Source organism: Liolophura sinensis, chromosome 1 (genome assembly GCF_032854445.1).
Source record: "Liolophura sinensis isolate JHLJ2023 chromosome 1, CUHK_Ljap_v2, whole genome shotgun sequence".
NCBI lineage: Eukaryota > Metazoa > Mollusca > Polyplacophora > Chitonida > Chitonidae > Liolophura > Liolophura sinensis.
This window is the reverse complement of record NC_088295.1, coordinates 49,712,923-49,729,589: the sequence shown is the minus strand read 5'-3', so window position 1 is coordinate 49,729,589 and position 16,667 is coordinate 49,712,923. Positions and strand designations below refer to the sequence as shown.

At 38.7% G+C, this 16,667-nt stretch overlaps 1 protein-coding gene across 1 annotated transcript in view; it reads right to left on the bottom strand.

The window, feature by feature from the left end:
* The window catches only part of LOC135461787 (E3 ubiquitin-protein ligase rnf213-alpha-like), a 110,145-nt gene that overhangs the window by 11,912 nt on the left and 81,566 nt on the right, over nt 1-16,667 (bottom strand). Inside the window, 13 exon segments of the mRNA XM_064739022.1 lie at nt 676-887; nt 1,336-1,393; nt 2,483-2,574; nt 4,749-4,920; nt 6,616-6,769; nt 8,439-8,548; nt 9,223-9,257; nt 11,165-11,270; nt 12,247-12,441; nt 13,618-13,668; nt 14,702-14,818; nt 15,489-15,599; nt 16,390-16,501. Of these exon segments, the coding sequence (XP_064595092.1) occupies nt 676-887; nt 1,336-1,393; nt 2,483-2,574; nt 4,749-4,920; nt 6,616-6,769; nt 8,439-8,548; nt 9,223-9,257; nt 11,165-11,270; nt 12,247-12,441; nt 13,618-13,668; nt 14,702-14,818; nt 15,489-15,599; nt 16,390-16,501 (1,525 nt within the window).

Below are 16,667 nucleotides of genomic sequence, written 5' to 3'. Positions count from 1 at the left end.
TAGCTCACTGCTAGGTTGCCTATAGTGGACTTTTACTCTTCCACATTCCTGCCACAGCTGATCCCCAGGCAATCCACCAGAGGGGAACTAGCCCACAACTTGATATAAGTCTAAATTTTTGGCCTTTTAGCAAATCTCATACATGTACAGCTACAATTGATTGAGTCCTCTCTAATCAAAAGGCGTGTTTATTATGGAATATCTGGTCCATATCTTCTCAATCTGTGGCGTTTCTATGCCAGGAATGTAACTTTACAGTATCCTGCATTGTGTTACTGCAGTCCCAAGATATGCACGCTTGGGTATGGAATAATATCAAAATTAGTTCAATATCAAAACACAGTATAGTGATTGTTTCCTGTGGTCTGTGTTGTGCACACAGAGAAGCCTGCATGCCTGACAGCGAATGTATCGCTGTGATGTCAAGAGTGGCTCGATCGTAGTGGGGTACATTTTCTGATGTTCGATCACCAAATTCTACCATTTTTCTTCCCTTTTTGATGTCTTAAACAATCAAAATGGATTCAGGGTACAATAAACTATGCATATGCAGTTTGGAAGGCCCAGCATTGGGGTTCTACTCTAAATAGGTAAGTTACAACTGCATAATATTGGTTGTGTGAACTCAGCGTAATTATAGCCTGACCACACTCTGCCGGAAACGGGGCCCCTGACCTGTTGTAGGAAGAGCTGTAGAAGAGCAAACTGTTCACTGGTGCGTGCAATGGGGCCTTGGTTCTCCTGTTGGTTAAACACCTGCTCTAGATGCTCTAGGGAGATGTGGGACCTGTATCTCCAGAAGGCAGGCACTTCCACCAGGCTGTCCAGCTCTGTGCGCGCCTCCGGAGTGTCAGCCTCGTACAGTACTCGCATCAGGGTATTGGAACCTGTGTAAACATTATAAATGCAATATAAACATTAAAACACCCCTCACTAGTTTGTCTGATGATACTAAAACCTGTTTCATCGCTACTTTGGTCATATCCCAATGGTAACAAACTTAATCTCAAAGCCAACATACCCAAGTGCCGTGTCACTGAAACGCTAGAACATCCTACCCACTAACATTATGTTGACATTCGGCCAAAATTTAGTCTGTGCTATAATGCTGCACGATCAACAAAATGTAGCAGCAATGGGAGGTAGAAACAATACTTTCTCTTAGAGATATTAGCCTATTCTGGTAATTATAACCAAATGAAAATAAAAACCTAATGCTTATTTAACTTGTGAATGGTGTGGTCTTAATAGCAATGGTCAGCTTGTCTGGGCAACATTAAATGTGTGAGATGTACATGAATGTAATAGCAACCTTCAATAGAAGACAAATCTCACCAAGCCGGTCATCATCCAGCAACTTCTGATTCAGCATAGCAACAGTATCCTCCAACCTCTGATGAAACGGAAAGAAAAAATGATCCAAAGAATGACTGGTACTGTACACCGCATTGGCAGTATATTTGATCCATGTCGTGATGTGAACTAATTAGAACCAAGGAACATTTAGCAGAATGAATGAACGGGGCCAACTAGTCCTGTTTCCTTGTCCTAACCTTTCAGTGCTGAACCCCAAGTGAGGCAGTAACAAGTACCATTTTTAACATCTTTGGTGTGACCTGACCCACGTTTGATCCGGATATTCTTACTTCAAGGCAGATGCTGTCATCATTACGCCACAAAAACAGTCATTCATAAGAATGAAAACATCCAAAACCAAGGGACCATATCTGAATCAGAGGTTGGGAACCTCTGTGGCAGAGGGGTGGTGGGTTTCCAGCCCAGTTACCTCCCACCACTGGTCGTCAGCGTATAAGTGAAATATTCTTGAGTATGGCGTACAACACCAATCAAATCAAATCTAATCAAATCAGAGGTCTTGGGTTTCTGAATATATTCTATTATTGAGATGTTCAACAGCATAGAGGATTGTGGGAAGATTTTTAAAAACTTACAATATACCTTTTTGCCTTATCTGATGAAACAGATGAATACAGCAATTCTGGGATAATTATAATCTAAACAGTAATAGTAATTATACTTTTGATTAATAAATACAGTTTAAAAATTTAGTGATGGGTTCAATCATAGTCAAAGGTTACAGGGTCACAGAGCCCAAGGTCATAGGGCCAAACATCATGGGTTATGAAATTTTTCAAAACAAGACCAAATGATAACCTATTTATTTATTTATTTCTGTATTTATTTGATTGCATGGTGTTATTGGTGTATGTTTCACAGCACTCAAAATTATACCTATGAGGACAGACAAAATTTGTACCTGACAAATCTCCTGGCATAAAGCCTCAGCTAAACCAGCAGAAGCTGGATTCAAAGAAACAACCTCATGTCATTCAAGGGTCAGAGTTCAGACTGTCAAAGCTGTAAGTCAGGACCATAGAATGCAGGAAAGTTACAGAGTTCTAGGGAATGATTCAGAGTAATTCTTGCTGCATTACTAACGGACATGGACAAACCTACTCACAGAGAGAACTGGTGACACATAGGTCATGTTGAACTGTTCTTCCCACTTTGACCTTCCAGCCTTCTCCTTCAGGTTATAGTGAGTGCCACCAACTACAAACACAAAACTAACTTAACATGATCCAGCAAAAAATGACAACTACAAGGGCTTGGTAGGCTGTTGGATCAGTTTCATGTAATAGGGCATAAGTGCATAAATTCCGAAGAAAGTGAAGGTTTTCATTTTGGTAAATCATTCTATATTTAGAGACACATTTATGGCATCTTCAAGAAAAACACAGCACCTTCAGGCATCAAATGCATGATAAATCAGGTAGATTTCTCTGCCATTAAACAGGTGAATCTAAAACCTCACACTTAAATATACACATGTACTGTACTTAAATAGTAATAAACAACAGTCAAGTGGATGGATGGATGGATGGAACCTGTCAGGCACAATGTACGGTATCTGACAAAATCTGAGGGTAAAACTGGCAGAGCTGGATTTGAACACGTGTCCTCAACTGTCCAGGTCTAATGCTCGACCAGAATATTAAAGCCACTCAAGGAAATTAAGGGTTACCTGTTTTTTTTTTCTTATTTCATTTGCATAAGTATGATGTACATGTACATGTATCAGCATGCTGTGTGATGTACATGTATCAGCTTACTGTGTGATGTACATGTATCAGCATACTGTGTGATGTACATGTATCAGCTTACTGTGTGATGTACATGTATCAGCATACTGTGTGATGTATATGTATCAGCATACTGTGTGGTGTACATGTATCAGCATGCTGTGTGATGTACATGTATCAGCTTACCGTGTGATGTACATGTATCAGCATACTGCGTGATGTATCAGCATACCATGTATCAGCATACTATGTGGTGTACATGTATCAGCATACCGTGTGATGTACATGTATCAGCTTACCACGTGATGTACATGTATCAGCATACTGTATGATGTACATGTATCAGCATACCATGTGATGTACATGTATCAGCATACCATGTGGTGTACATGTATCAGCATGCTGTGTGATGTACATGTATCAGCTTACCATGTGATGTACATGTATCAGCATACTGTGTGATGTACATGTAATAGCTTACTGTGTGATGTACATGTATCAGCATATCGTGTGGTTTACATGTATCAGCATACCATGTGGTGTAGATGTATCAGCATACCGTGTGATGTACATGTATCAGCTTACTGAGTGATGTACATGTATCAGCATACTGTGTGATGCATCAGCATACCATGTATCAGCATACTGTGTGGTGTACATGTATCAGCATGCCGTGTGAAGTACATGTATCAGCTTACCGTGTGATGTACATGTATCAGCATACCATGTGATGTACATGTATCAGCATACTGTGTGATGTACATGTATCAGCATACTGAGTGATGTACATGTATCAGTATATCATGTGATGTACATGTATCAGCATACTGTGTGATGTACATGTATCAGCATACTGAGTGATGTACATGTATCAGCATACCATGTGATGTACATGTATTAGCATACTGTGTGATGTACATGTATCAGCATACCGTGTGATGTACATGTATCAGCATATTGAGTGATGTACATGTATCAGCACACCGCGTGATGTACATGTATCAGCATACCATGTGATGTACATGTATCAGCACACCGCGTGATGTACATGTATCAGCATACCGTGTGATGTACATGTATCAGCATATTGAGTGATGTACATGTATCAGCATACTGTGTGATGTACATGTATCAGCATACCATGTGATGTACATGTATCAGCACACCGCGTGATGTACATGTATCAGCATGCTGTGTGATGTACATGTAATAGCTTACTGTGTGATGTACATGTATCAGCATACTGTGTGATGTATCAGCATACCATGTATCAGCATACTGTGTGGTGTACATGTATCAGCATACTGTGTGATGTACATGTATCAGCATACTGTTTGATGTATCAGCATACCATGTATCAGCATACTGTGTGGTGTACATGTATCAGCATACTGTGTGATGTACATGTATCAGCATACTGAGTGATGTACATGTATCAGCATACTGTGTGATGTACATGTATCAGCATACTATGTGGTGTACATATATCAGCATACTGCATGATGTACATGTATCAGCACACTGCATGATGTACATGTATCAGCATACTGTGTGATGTACATGTATCAACTTACCATGTGATGTACATGTATCAGCGTACCACATGATGTACATGTATCATCACACAGTGTAATATCAGCTTACCACGTGATGTATCATTGTGTATCCTGTCCAGTAGATGGTGAAGCAGTACAAGGACATCGTCAAATCCCTTCCCTAGAGCTGCCTGGATGACCTCAAAATCTACAGACATGTGCCCCCAGAGGAAGTCTTCAAGGCAGGTCCTCACCCCAGACTGAATCAGACTACCCACGTCCTGAAAACAAATGCACATGCTGATATGTTATACTATATCTCTTGAATATTGATTAGAATGTTTCAAATGATAATTCCTGGTTAGCGCAGTGTAATGACCCAAGAGTCTCTCACCAATGCGGTCGCTGTGAGTTCAAAGTCCAGCTCATGCTGGCTTCCTCTCTGGCCGAAGGTGGGAAGGTCTGTCAGCAACCTGCGGATGGTGGTGGGTTTCCTCTGGGCTGTGCCCGGTTATTAACCCACCATAATGCTGGCTGCCGGCGTATAAGTGAAATATTCTTGAGAATGTTGTAAAACACCAATCACAAAAATAAAATCAAATAAATAAAAGGTGAATTCCAAATCTGCATTTGTCACAAAATAAAAATGTTGCTCAGTTTTTCCTCAGTTTCTATGGAGACTCCATCCGACCTGCTGATGGTCTTGGGCTTCCCCTGGGCTCTGCTCGGTTCCTTCAACCATAATGCTGGCCGCTGTTGTACAAGCGAAATATTCTTGAGTATGGCATAAAACACCAATCAAATAAATAAATAAATCTATAGGGACTTGGGAATAAAATGTAATTTTCTCACATGACACATACTTCAACTTGATACAAAAAAACATTTATTAACTTTACGCAGAGTCAAAAGCCATGAACCTCCAACCCTCGGGCAAACCTTCCCAAGATAATAAATAACATAATTTAGAGGGCTAATTTGGATACTTTTCACCGTGGCCTTTGTGATTAACATTTGGCACATATATGTTGGTGGTGATTAACATTTGGCACATACAGGTGAGTGATTTTTAACATATGGCACATACATGCTGGTGGTGATTAGTATTTGGCACATACATCTGGGTGATGTTTAACATATGGCACATACATGTTGGTGATGTTTAACATTTGGCACATACATGTTGGTGGTGATTAGTATTTGGCACTTACACGTTGATGGTGATTAATATTTGGCACATACATGTGGGTGATGTTTAACATATGGCACATACATGTGGTACATACATGTTGGTGGTGATTAACATTTGGCACATACATGTGGTACATACATGTTGGTGGTGATTAACAGTTGGCACATACATGTTGGTGGTGATTAGTATTTGGCACTTACACGTTGATGGTGATTAATATTTGGCACATACATGTGGGTGATGTTTAACATATGGCACATACATGTGGTACATACATGTTGGTGGTGATTAACATTTGGCACATACATGTGGTACATACATGTTGGTGGTGATTAACAGTTGGCACATACATGTTGGTGGTGATTAGTATTTGGCACTTACACGTTGGTGGTGATTAACATTTGGCACATACACGTTGGTGGTGATTAACATTTGCCACATACATGTTGGTGGTGATTAACATTTGGCACATACATGTTGGTGGTGATTAACATTTGGCACATACACGTTGGTGGTGATTAACATTTGCCACATACATGTTGGTGGTGATTAACATTTGGCACATACATGTTGGTGGTGATTAACATTGGGCACATACATCTGGGTGATGTTTAACATATGGCACATACACGTTGGCGGTGATTGACATTTGGCACATACATGTGGGTGATGTTTAACATATGGCACATACATGCTGGTGGTGATTAACATTTGGCACATACATCTGGGTGATGTTTAACATATGGCACATACATGTGGGTGGTGATTAATATTTCGCACATACTTGTGGGTGGTGGTTAGCACCGATGTACATAGCCACATGGGTGAGAAGACGGAGGATGGAACAGCTGGCTGGGTTAAGTGTCCTTTCTGGAACAGGATGTCTGTACCGTGATTCCGGGGCTCCCAAAACATGGCCAGGCCTTGTCATATCTTGGCTGTAAAATACAAAATTCCATATATGACCAGTTACTGGCACTGCATCTAAAAGAAACCGTTATCTCCAGAAGTAAGCCAAAGGTTTAGAGTAACACAAAAACTATAGATTATGGAACCTTAGCATACATGTAAGTACATTGAGAAGATTCAAATGGAAGATACACAGGTACCTCATGTTTAAAAGCTTTAACTGAAACAGTTCTGTATATATAGTGCTTGAAAAAGACATGAAGAATCAATATTTCACAAGAAGGCTGGGCACAACCCTGTAAAATCTTGGCTGTCAGATCCTCACTTTCAATAGCCATCTGTGCTAGAGATATAAACACGTAAACGCCTTAAGCTTAAAACCTCTAAAGTAAAGCAGTTCTGTAGATACATCTATAATGTTAATGCCAAAAAGATACAGACAACATGACACCCTAATACAATCATCATTAATGACAACAATTAAATAGCACTTCATGTCCTCATCAAATCTTAAAGCTAGTCAGCTGACAGTTTTGATAAGACAAAACCACCCCATTTGAGTCCAATGCTTTTCTTGTCTTCTTACTTTAGACAGCATATCCCATTTGAATAAGGCATTATCCTGCCTTCCAAGCATGTCTCAAAATGCCTAAGATTTTAATTTTAAGATCTTTAATGCTCTTAGAATCCTACAAAATGTACATCTTGGTCATGAATGAAACTTTATTTTACTGAGCCACCATAATTTGAATTTTTATGTCATGTTTTCCAGCTGATTGTACGTAAAAGTTTTCAGACGTCTGTATCAGGCATGTTCACCTTCATCCATCCTCTTCCTCACATGAACACATCTCAATTATGATCAAAATCACAAACCTAAATGTTCAAAAACAATTCTACCAGTAAAGTATAATTTTATATCCAATTATATACATAATTCAAATAGTTTTGAAGATTAAAATGTATTGTTCAGAGAGGGGCGAATTGAAATTGTGTAACAGAAATTACGAATAACCTGTCCAGATCAGATAACATTCCTCCAACACACACAAACGTACACTACATGTGTGTCTGTGGTCGAATTTGTTGAAGATCTAGGCCAGGTACTTTTCAACCTGGGGGGGGGGGGGGGGGGGAGAGACAATATGGGTACTCTAGTCCTCAAATACATGCAGGTGAGGTAATTATCGTATGCACAAGGATTGCAGACCAATGACTTTGTATGTTATGGAGTTGTAAATCACTGCAATGGTAAAGGAAACTGTGGGGAGTTTGTGCACTAATTTACCACAGAGGTCTTTGATATGCAAATCACAAAATGCATTGGCAATCCATGTACTGTGGATGGCAACTGTCATCTTGCAAATGACTGAGGAAATATTGAGCTATGAGGTAAAAGACTTCTTGGTCTTTCATATGTAAATCACTACAGACGATTGGCAAAAAAGTTTAGCCAAACTGGACACCACCACCCCCAATGCCAGTATTTGAACACACTCTTACAATACCTCTCCTTACTCTCCTCAATCAAACTTCACAAAAACTTCTTAATTAGTCCTACAGGGCAGACAAGTCAATCAGAATCAGGCAAAAGGTACCACTTGAAAAATTCTAAACTTCAGGAGAAATGCAGTACCTCCAAATCTTCCGCTATCTGGAATAGTATTTTACCAATTCACATCAGATGTTTAAACTTACTCTGAAGTTCCTACTTTTGTGTTTCCTTGTTCCAGATTGTGACTAGCTCCTCCTATCCGTAAACCACAGCCTGGTTCTCTACAAAAATCTTGCACCGCCGGTCGTCCGCACTGGAACAAACAAACAGAGATATCAAAGTCAACAGCAATGATGTACACTATGTCTAGATGATTCGCTGTTATGATAACAAGGGTGAAGTCCCAGGAAAGGCCCTTACATGTAAGTACATGTACCTAACAGATTTCATTAACACAATGAACATACGGTAAAGGACTTTCCTTTGTTTGGGCTTTTCACAGAAATCTTGAGGTGAACTGATCATTTGACTATTCTTCAAGTAAATTGGTTAAAATGCCTGAAATTGACAAGGACTAACATTTTGCTTCTCAATTACAGGCAGTACCACAGCAAATGTTTCCACAGCACATGTTGAACTTTAGCCATTTGTCTGAATCCCAAAATACATTAAAAAAAAATACAATCTGATACATTTATTTACCTCTTGAATGCCATATTTAACATTTTTTTCACTTATATGAAGGAGGAAACAGGAGTGTGCTGAGAAAACCACAGATCTTCACCAGGTACCTGACAAAGCTCCCAACTCAAAGCTGCAACCAAAGTCGCAAAGAGCTGGATTTGAACACACAACCTCATAAAACTTCTTCCACCTTTAATGTAATCATACGGCATACACAAGGATGACAACACCACTGTTGAATGGCAGCTACAACTTCTCTAACATTTTTTTTAAAAGCACTTTATAAACAAGAGTAACACTTACATCCCCAATCACATATGGATGGCCTCGTGGACATTCTGGAAATCAGAAAAACATACATAACTGAATAAAAAAATGCAATCAACAGTTAAATACAACAGCATTAAAAGTTACAGTAGCATGTTTCATTCAGAAGATCAATATTATTCGTCTTCAAGCTGAAATATCAAGGCGTATACTTTCTCACTTTCACGCTCAGTTCTATAAAATATCATTTATTTGAAAGCAGTCTTTTATTCATAACGTTCATTCCGTTTGAAATAGTATGCAGTAGATATCAATGTAAATGCATGTGCCCGGGTATGTATTCTTGTGGTTTTACATCATACTTAGCTATTTTTCATATGACGAGGACGAGTCAATAAAAGTGATTGTACATAAGCTATGTCTTCTTATGGCAGGGTGAGCCCATGCCATCAAAGTGCTGCCACCACTGAAATAGCATGACCAAGACATCAGACATGACACAACACCCAGTCACGTTATATTGACACAAAGGCAATCTGAACCTTAACCTTAATCTAACCTGTCAGCGTTGAGCGCCAAGTGAGGCGGTAACAAGTACCATTTTGAAAGTCTTTGGTATGACCCAACCTGGGTTTGATCCCAGGTGTCCTGACAGTGGATATGAAGCTACAAATCTAAATACATTCAGCTGTGGACAATGATTCAGCTTAAGGTGATTCAAAGTGGTATTAATTTAATTGATCGCTAAACTTAACCCAAGTTTAGCGATCAATAGTCTCAGGGGGGCCAAATTAACATATAATCGAAAATGATCGCTTTCAATAAATAAATTATCAATATCGGTAACTACTTACTGATGTCAATAAATAAATCAATATCATGGATTGCCAATGCAGTTTGCGATTTACATGCGATATCAATAAATATTTTTATCAATACTGATGATTATTTACCCATATTGATAAATATTTATCAATATCATTACTTCATTCATAGATTGATTGATACATGATTTATAGATATCAATAAATGATTTATCCATATCAATAAATGAATTAGTGATATTGATAAATAAGTTCATGATATCAAACCAATAAATGATTTATCGATTTCAAAAAATGAATTTGTCAAAAATAATACAAATTTGACAAATTTCATTTATTTTATTCCTTTCCGATTAAATTTCCGGTTAACATATTACATGGTGTCAGGAAAGAGCAGCCGTTATCAGAGGGCTAAAAAGGCGGAATTATCGATACTGATAAATCGCAGAACTTATTGATATGGCTCATTCATTTATTGATATGGCTCATTCATTTATTGATATCACTAATTCACCATATTTATCAACATTGTTAAATCACTGAGTGACATCGATTAATGATTTATCAATATCATTAATTCATTTATCGCTAAATGATTTACTGATATCGACAATTCTCTATTAAATGTTAATTTGGCTGATGATAGAGAAATAACCAATATGCTTGGATTTGTACAAAATTTTAGATTCTCTTCCTGTAGCGAGGATAAATATCAACTTCTTGTGAAATTTTCTGCTTTATTCACTTAACCAGTCAGTGAAATATGAAAGATTCCTGATATTTGGTACACTGAAGATCCATGCTGGCCAAGATTTATACCATTATTTTAAAGCCTCTCAATGCCTCAATACTACATGCCAAGTTTGGTGCTAATAACTTTAATCGTGGTATTTTGTGAAATATATTACTGAATCCTGCCAAAAATGTCCACCAAAATTATTGACCTAGGTGGTTCAAATTCAAACAAGGAATGTGTTGAGTTTTATCCCTCTGTATCTGTAACGTAATAGGATTGGTTTTTCCAAGCATACTCGTTATGGACATATCTATAGTACAACAGGAAGGTGAGACAGGCAGAGGTACATATGAACTATGACAACGCCCTTCTGCCAGTAGACTTAGGGTGGGGGTGAAACATAATTTGTGCTACATACTGTACATGACTGGGTTTTCCTGTGTGGCACTTGTGCCCCTGGCAGCTAACAGAGCCTGGTGCACCTCACTTAAGTGATCCTCAGGCATTGTGGGCAAATAACAACCCTGAAATTCACAGAGCAAAAATCTCACAGAAATGTTTATGCCACATCCATGTATAAACATAAATCAACAGAAACATCTATATACAACAGCAGGTTTGCACTATCTGCACTGCGTCTTTATCTTTATCTGATCAGTGTTTCTTGCTGGCTGTACCCAATTATATTTCAAAAATGGCAGTGAACTTTTCTTGAGTGAAAGTCACTGGGAAAAGCCTGGAAGAAACCACGGCATCTCTGAAACATTCAAACACATCAGCTCATTGGTCGGGAGATAGTAGTATAAAGGTGATGGTGTTCTCCCCGCAGGATTTCCTTCTCTGTATCCACAGTCCTGCATGGTTGATGTACATGTAATTAGCGAAAGTGTCATTATGTCAACATTGAAAACTAACCACAACCAGATGTAAATGAGGGGGAATTTTGAGATTGCTAAAGGTAAAATAGTCCTACTGTATCATGCAAGTTATTAAAAATGCTTCCTTTGTTCATATTAATTTACTGATCACCTGTCTCAGCCCATGTTCAGGAAGCACAAATAACACCTCATTCCTTCAGGAACTTCTCAATTTCACAAACCTTGAGCTCCTGAAATTTTTGTCATTGTCCACCTACTCCAAGTAATTTTTTGTGAAAGTTTTCCAGATGCCCATGATAGAGTAAATGTAATCAAAAACAGTATGGTTTATTTTACTTTTGGCAAATAATAGAATTCGAACTTGAAACTTTTTCCAGTGTTGCAGCAGGATTTACTCTGTGTGTGACATCAGGATTTGTACAAATCTAACAAAACTTCTGAGACAGCCTAGGGTCCACCTCTTCCACAAAGCAATCAGAGCCTGAGTAGCTTACAAAGACGTGTATCATGGGCATATATATCTTCAACACGTATAGTCATGGCAATAACAATCAACTTTGCCTGCAACCGCTTTGCGTGGAACCAGGTCCAGGAGCTCAGGATGTGAGACTTGAATACTTACACTCATGATGTTTGGGGTTTGTGCCATGGCCACTAGTGGCTGCAGGAGACCGCTGTTGTTCGTGTTCTTCACCACACACATCAGGTGGAACACCAGGCACACAATGTGCTGGTCCCTCATGGACAGTCCTGGGCCTGCCACAAGTCTATGACAGTCTACCCCCACTTGGTTGTCAAATAACCTGTTGATCAGGTCCTGAAAACACGACAAGAGATGCCAGAGATGCCCGAGGATAAATATCAACTTCTGGTGAAATTTTCTCCTTTATTCACTTAACCAGTTAGTGAAGTATAAAAAATTCCTGATATTTGGTACACTGAAAATCCATGCCGACCAAGATTTATACCATTATTTTAAAGCCTCTCAATGCCTCAATACTACATACCAAGTTTGGTGCTAATAAATTTAATAGTGGTATTTTGTGAAATATATTACTGAATTCTGCCAAAAATGTCCAACAAAATTATTGATTACCAGCTCCTCAAAAGTTACAAATTTCCACTATGCTAGTACCATGTGATTTTACTGGCACAAAAAATGAAGACAAAACAGTTAGCACTTTATACAGGGGGTTTACAGAGTAGTAACAAACACATGAGCCGGGTCACTGATAATTGGGGAAGTGCATCCAACCGTTCTTTTCTAATTATCAGGTCTTTAGATTACAGCTTGGCTACGACAACTAACGGGGTGTGTAAATGCACCCAAAACAATCTCCCCAAGATAAATACATAAACACTGATCCAGTTAAATGATTTGATAAACCAAACTGATGATGTCCTAGACGAGTGTCGGTGCATACATGGGTCAAACTTGGTTCACATTCAGCAATGTACCCTTTTAACATCATTTAAATCTGTCTGAAAGGTACGAGTGAACAAAATAATGGCCACTGATTGAATGAAATAGTCATGTGATCACTCCTTATACAAGTCATGTCTTTCTGTCTGTCAAGTTTCGATAGGACAAAATCTGTGTTGTTTGAAGCTGTTGGTGGTAGGAGCATAGACTAATTGCTCAGTGAAGCGTGAGCTTTTTCATTACATTCTTGAACAGTGAGTATAATCCCCTGACCACCCCTAATGCTAACCTGCCTTGCCCAAGTCAGTAAGAACCACAATCTACACAGTGAATCCTGGAATGCACTATCCGAGTCCCAGGGCGAAACTTTAGGTCATTTACCGCATATATGTGAAGTTTTGAACAGTACGCATGAGTTGCATCTTATTATTAAAGTGCCGTGACAAATGTCCTTATATTTCTTTATGTTTAATGTTCTTTTATAGGGCTTAAAATGAGCTTGTGTGGAAAATCATTCAAGTAAATGAGCTTGGGAAGGAGTAATTAAGAACCATAATAAAAATAACTTACTGTATTAGTACTGTCGGCATCCAGACAAACATCTTGAATTTTTTTCTTGATCTGTTGGAAAAAAAAATTTATGTCATGTGTACAAAAGATCTCAAGGATATTTCAGCATCTAGGTCCCATATAGGTACAGTTTTGGAGGACCTTGCCAAATACCAGACAAATCGCCTGACAAAAAGCACAAAATGATCCACTAGGAACTAGTTAGATCTAGATGTCCACACGTCTTGCGATATTTGAAGCATCATCACAGACATTATTCTAGGCAGATTTCTCCATCATTTGTGGTCACAAAGCTATGTCACATGACTTGGTACATCACATGACACAAACAAAATGGCACAGGTCACAGAATTTTGATCACATTGTTTGGCGTGTCAGTTTTGCTCGTCTTGATGTCTCTAAGTTACTAGAGCAGACAAACTACATTGATACAGAAGAAGCCTTTTTCTTTTTTGTTGGTGTCAGGCATATTCAATACAAGCAAATTTCAAACCAGGCAGGATCGCCTTTGAAATGTCTACGAACTGATTTTTAGAAATCCTCAGAAGATGTCTCTTTGAACAAGAAAAAACTAGCCTAGTGTATTTTCTACTTCAGGAATGGAATAACCTGACTTGGACTTGGGAACAGAATCCCCTGTCATCTCAGCTGACATATATCCTTCTTACTTTATAATATCATCAATAATCATGGCAATCAATGTAGTTTCCATGGTAACTCTATAGGCTACAAAATGCGATGATGAATTGCACATAGATGGACATATGACAGCATATATCAAAAGTAACAAATATCGTTGAAATGTCACACAAAACTGGTTAATTTCAAAGGGTTATGAATTTGACTGCTGTTTTACACCAAATTCAAGAATATTTTGCTTATATGATGGCGACCAGGAATACAGAGGGAAGAAACTGGGTACATGTAGGTCAGGTAGAAACTGGTGCAAATAACATTGTGTTATTCATAATTAAGCCACAATATGGCACAGGTTTAATTTTAAAAAATCTCGAAACTACCATAATGTCAGGACAAGAGAGGCAATGTTTAGTTTAAACTCTAACAATACAAAAACTGTACAAACCTCTGGAGATGTGGTGGTCACTGGGTCTTCACTTAGCAATGATCGTGTCATTGTTATCTCTCGGTGAACCGCTAACATCAGCCGGGTCTTCACGTTGTTCTCATGGATGCCAGCAGCCTTATAACACGACAGGATATTAGCAATGGAATTAAGATTACAGGTAACAGAACAAAGATAGTGTACAAATATACAATATTGCACATGAGTAGTATGTCTATTTGCTAGATAGACAATGTCTTGGATCCAAGTGCAATGTCAGACTATTGTGTCAATGGAAATGCCTGCTCCTTTGAGGTCAACTGTATGCAGTGAACAGTTTTTTTAAGACACGTAACACTTTCACAGCACATGTATGTACCAATTACAGACATGGCTCCATGCTTAAAAACTGTTGTTAGAGGATAAATAAAAACATGCATTTGTAAATAAAATTTCCATGATCAGATTAACAACATAAAAAAATGGTATTGGCTGTCAGAATGACTCATCTTACTGATGTGTTGTTCACTTGGAACAGTGGTAGGCACTGTTAAGGCACATGTGAGTACTTAACTCAATGTCTGCTCAAATGTTTTCCTGACTTACACATAGTAAAAGCATTCAGACAGCTTTTATACACAGTACATGTACATCCATGTACGTACTAGGAAACACAATTCATTAGGCTCGCCTTAATTCACACTATGTAGCAGTTTACCACTGTTGTGAGGAAACTTTGCGAGAGGACTTCTCATCATTTTGACAGCTCTGAAGAAGAGACTGAGCGCCACCTGTGGTGTTGTCGTACCTGTAAGAAGGTCATCAGTTGCTGTATGTCTTCTCCCAGGCTGACTTGAGTCAGGAGCTCTCGCAGTCTGCGGTACTCATCCCCAATGACAACGTAATGGTCTGGGCTGCCCTAGTTAGATCAAACAGAGATGGTCAATGTGGTGGGGCAAGAAATGCCAAATATGATAGCACACAGATACAACGCATTGGTTACTTCAATTATTTCATTGGTGTTTTACGCCGTACTCAAGAATATTTCACTTATACTGTGGCAGCTGGCATTATGGTGGGAGGAAACCGGGTAGAGCCTGGGGAAAACCCATGACCATTCGCAGGTTGCTGCTATACCTTCCCATGTACCATTGGTGTTTAAGGTTGTGCTCAATAACATTTCACTGCTATCAGGCTAATGGGTGGATATAGAACTTTACCTCACGTTTGTTATGTTTGTCATCGTTAGAATACATTATGTATTACTCATTAAGTATGATAGCAGATCACGTACATACGACTTCTACTGCTATCGCCGTGGTAAGACTGAAATACTGACAGTGGGAAATTCAACCCTAACCTTTCACTTTGTAATATCATCGCTACTTACTTGTTGGTTGTTGCTTTCTTCTGTGTTGGTATCCACACGACTTACATTGTACATGTTGGTTGGTGTTCTATTCTGTATTGGTATCATCACTACTTACTTGTTGGTTGGTGTTCTCTTCTGTGTTGGTATTATCACCACTTACTTGTTGGTTGGTGTTCTCTTCTGTATTGGTATCATTGTTACTTGCTGGTTCGTGTTCTGTTCTGGTATCATTGCTACTTACTTGCTGGTTTGTGTTCTACAATAATTCTGTACTGGTATCACCATTACTTACATGTTGGCTGTTGCTCTATTCTGTTTTGGTATCATCAATACTTACTTGTTGATTGGTGTTCTCTTCTGGCAATAACCAGTCTGTCAACTTTTTCTTCCTGATCACATCAAAGCTGTGCGAGCCATATGACCGACAAATTTCTCTCATCAGGAAAACCCTAACAACAAAAGTTGAAAGTTCATTTTACTTGTTTACCCATTTATTTATCTATTTATAAGACCGACATTGTATGCTGGGAGGCACACTTTTTTCACATGTTTTATAAGCAAGGAAGATGTGATGAACATACAGACAGATGTCTTGTACCGAATAGTATTTTCACT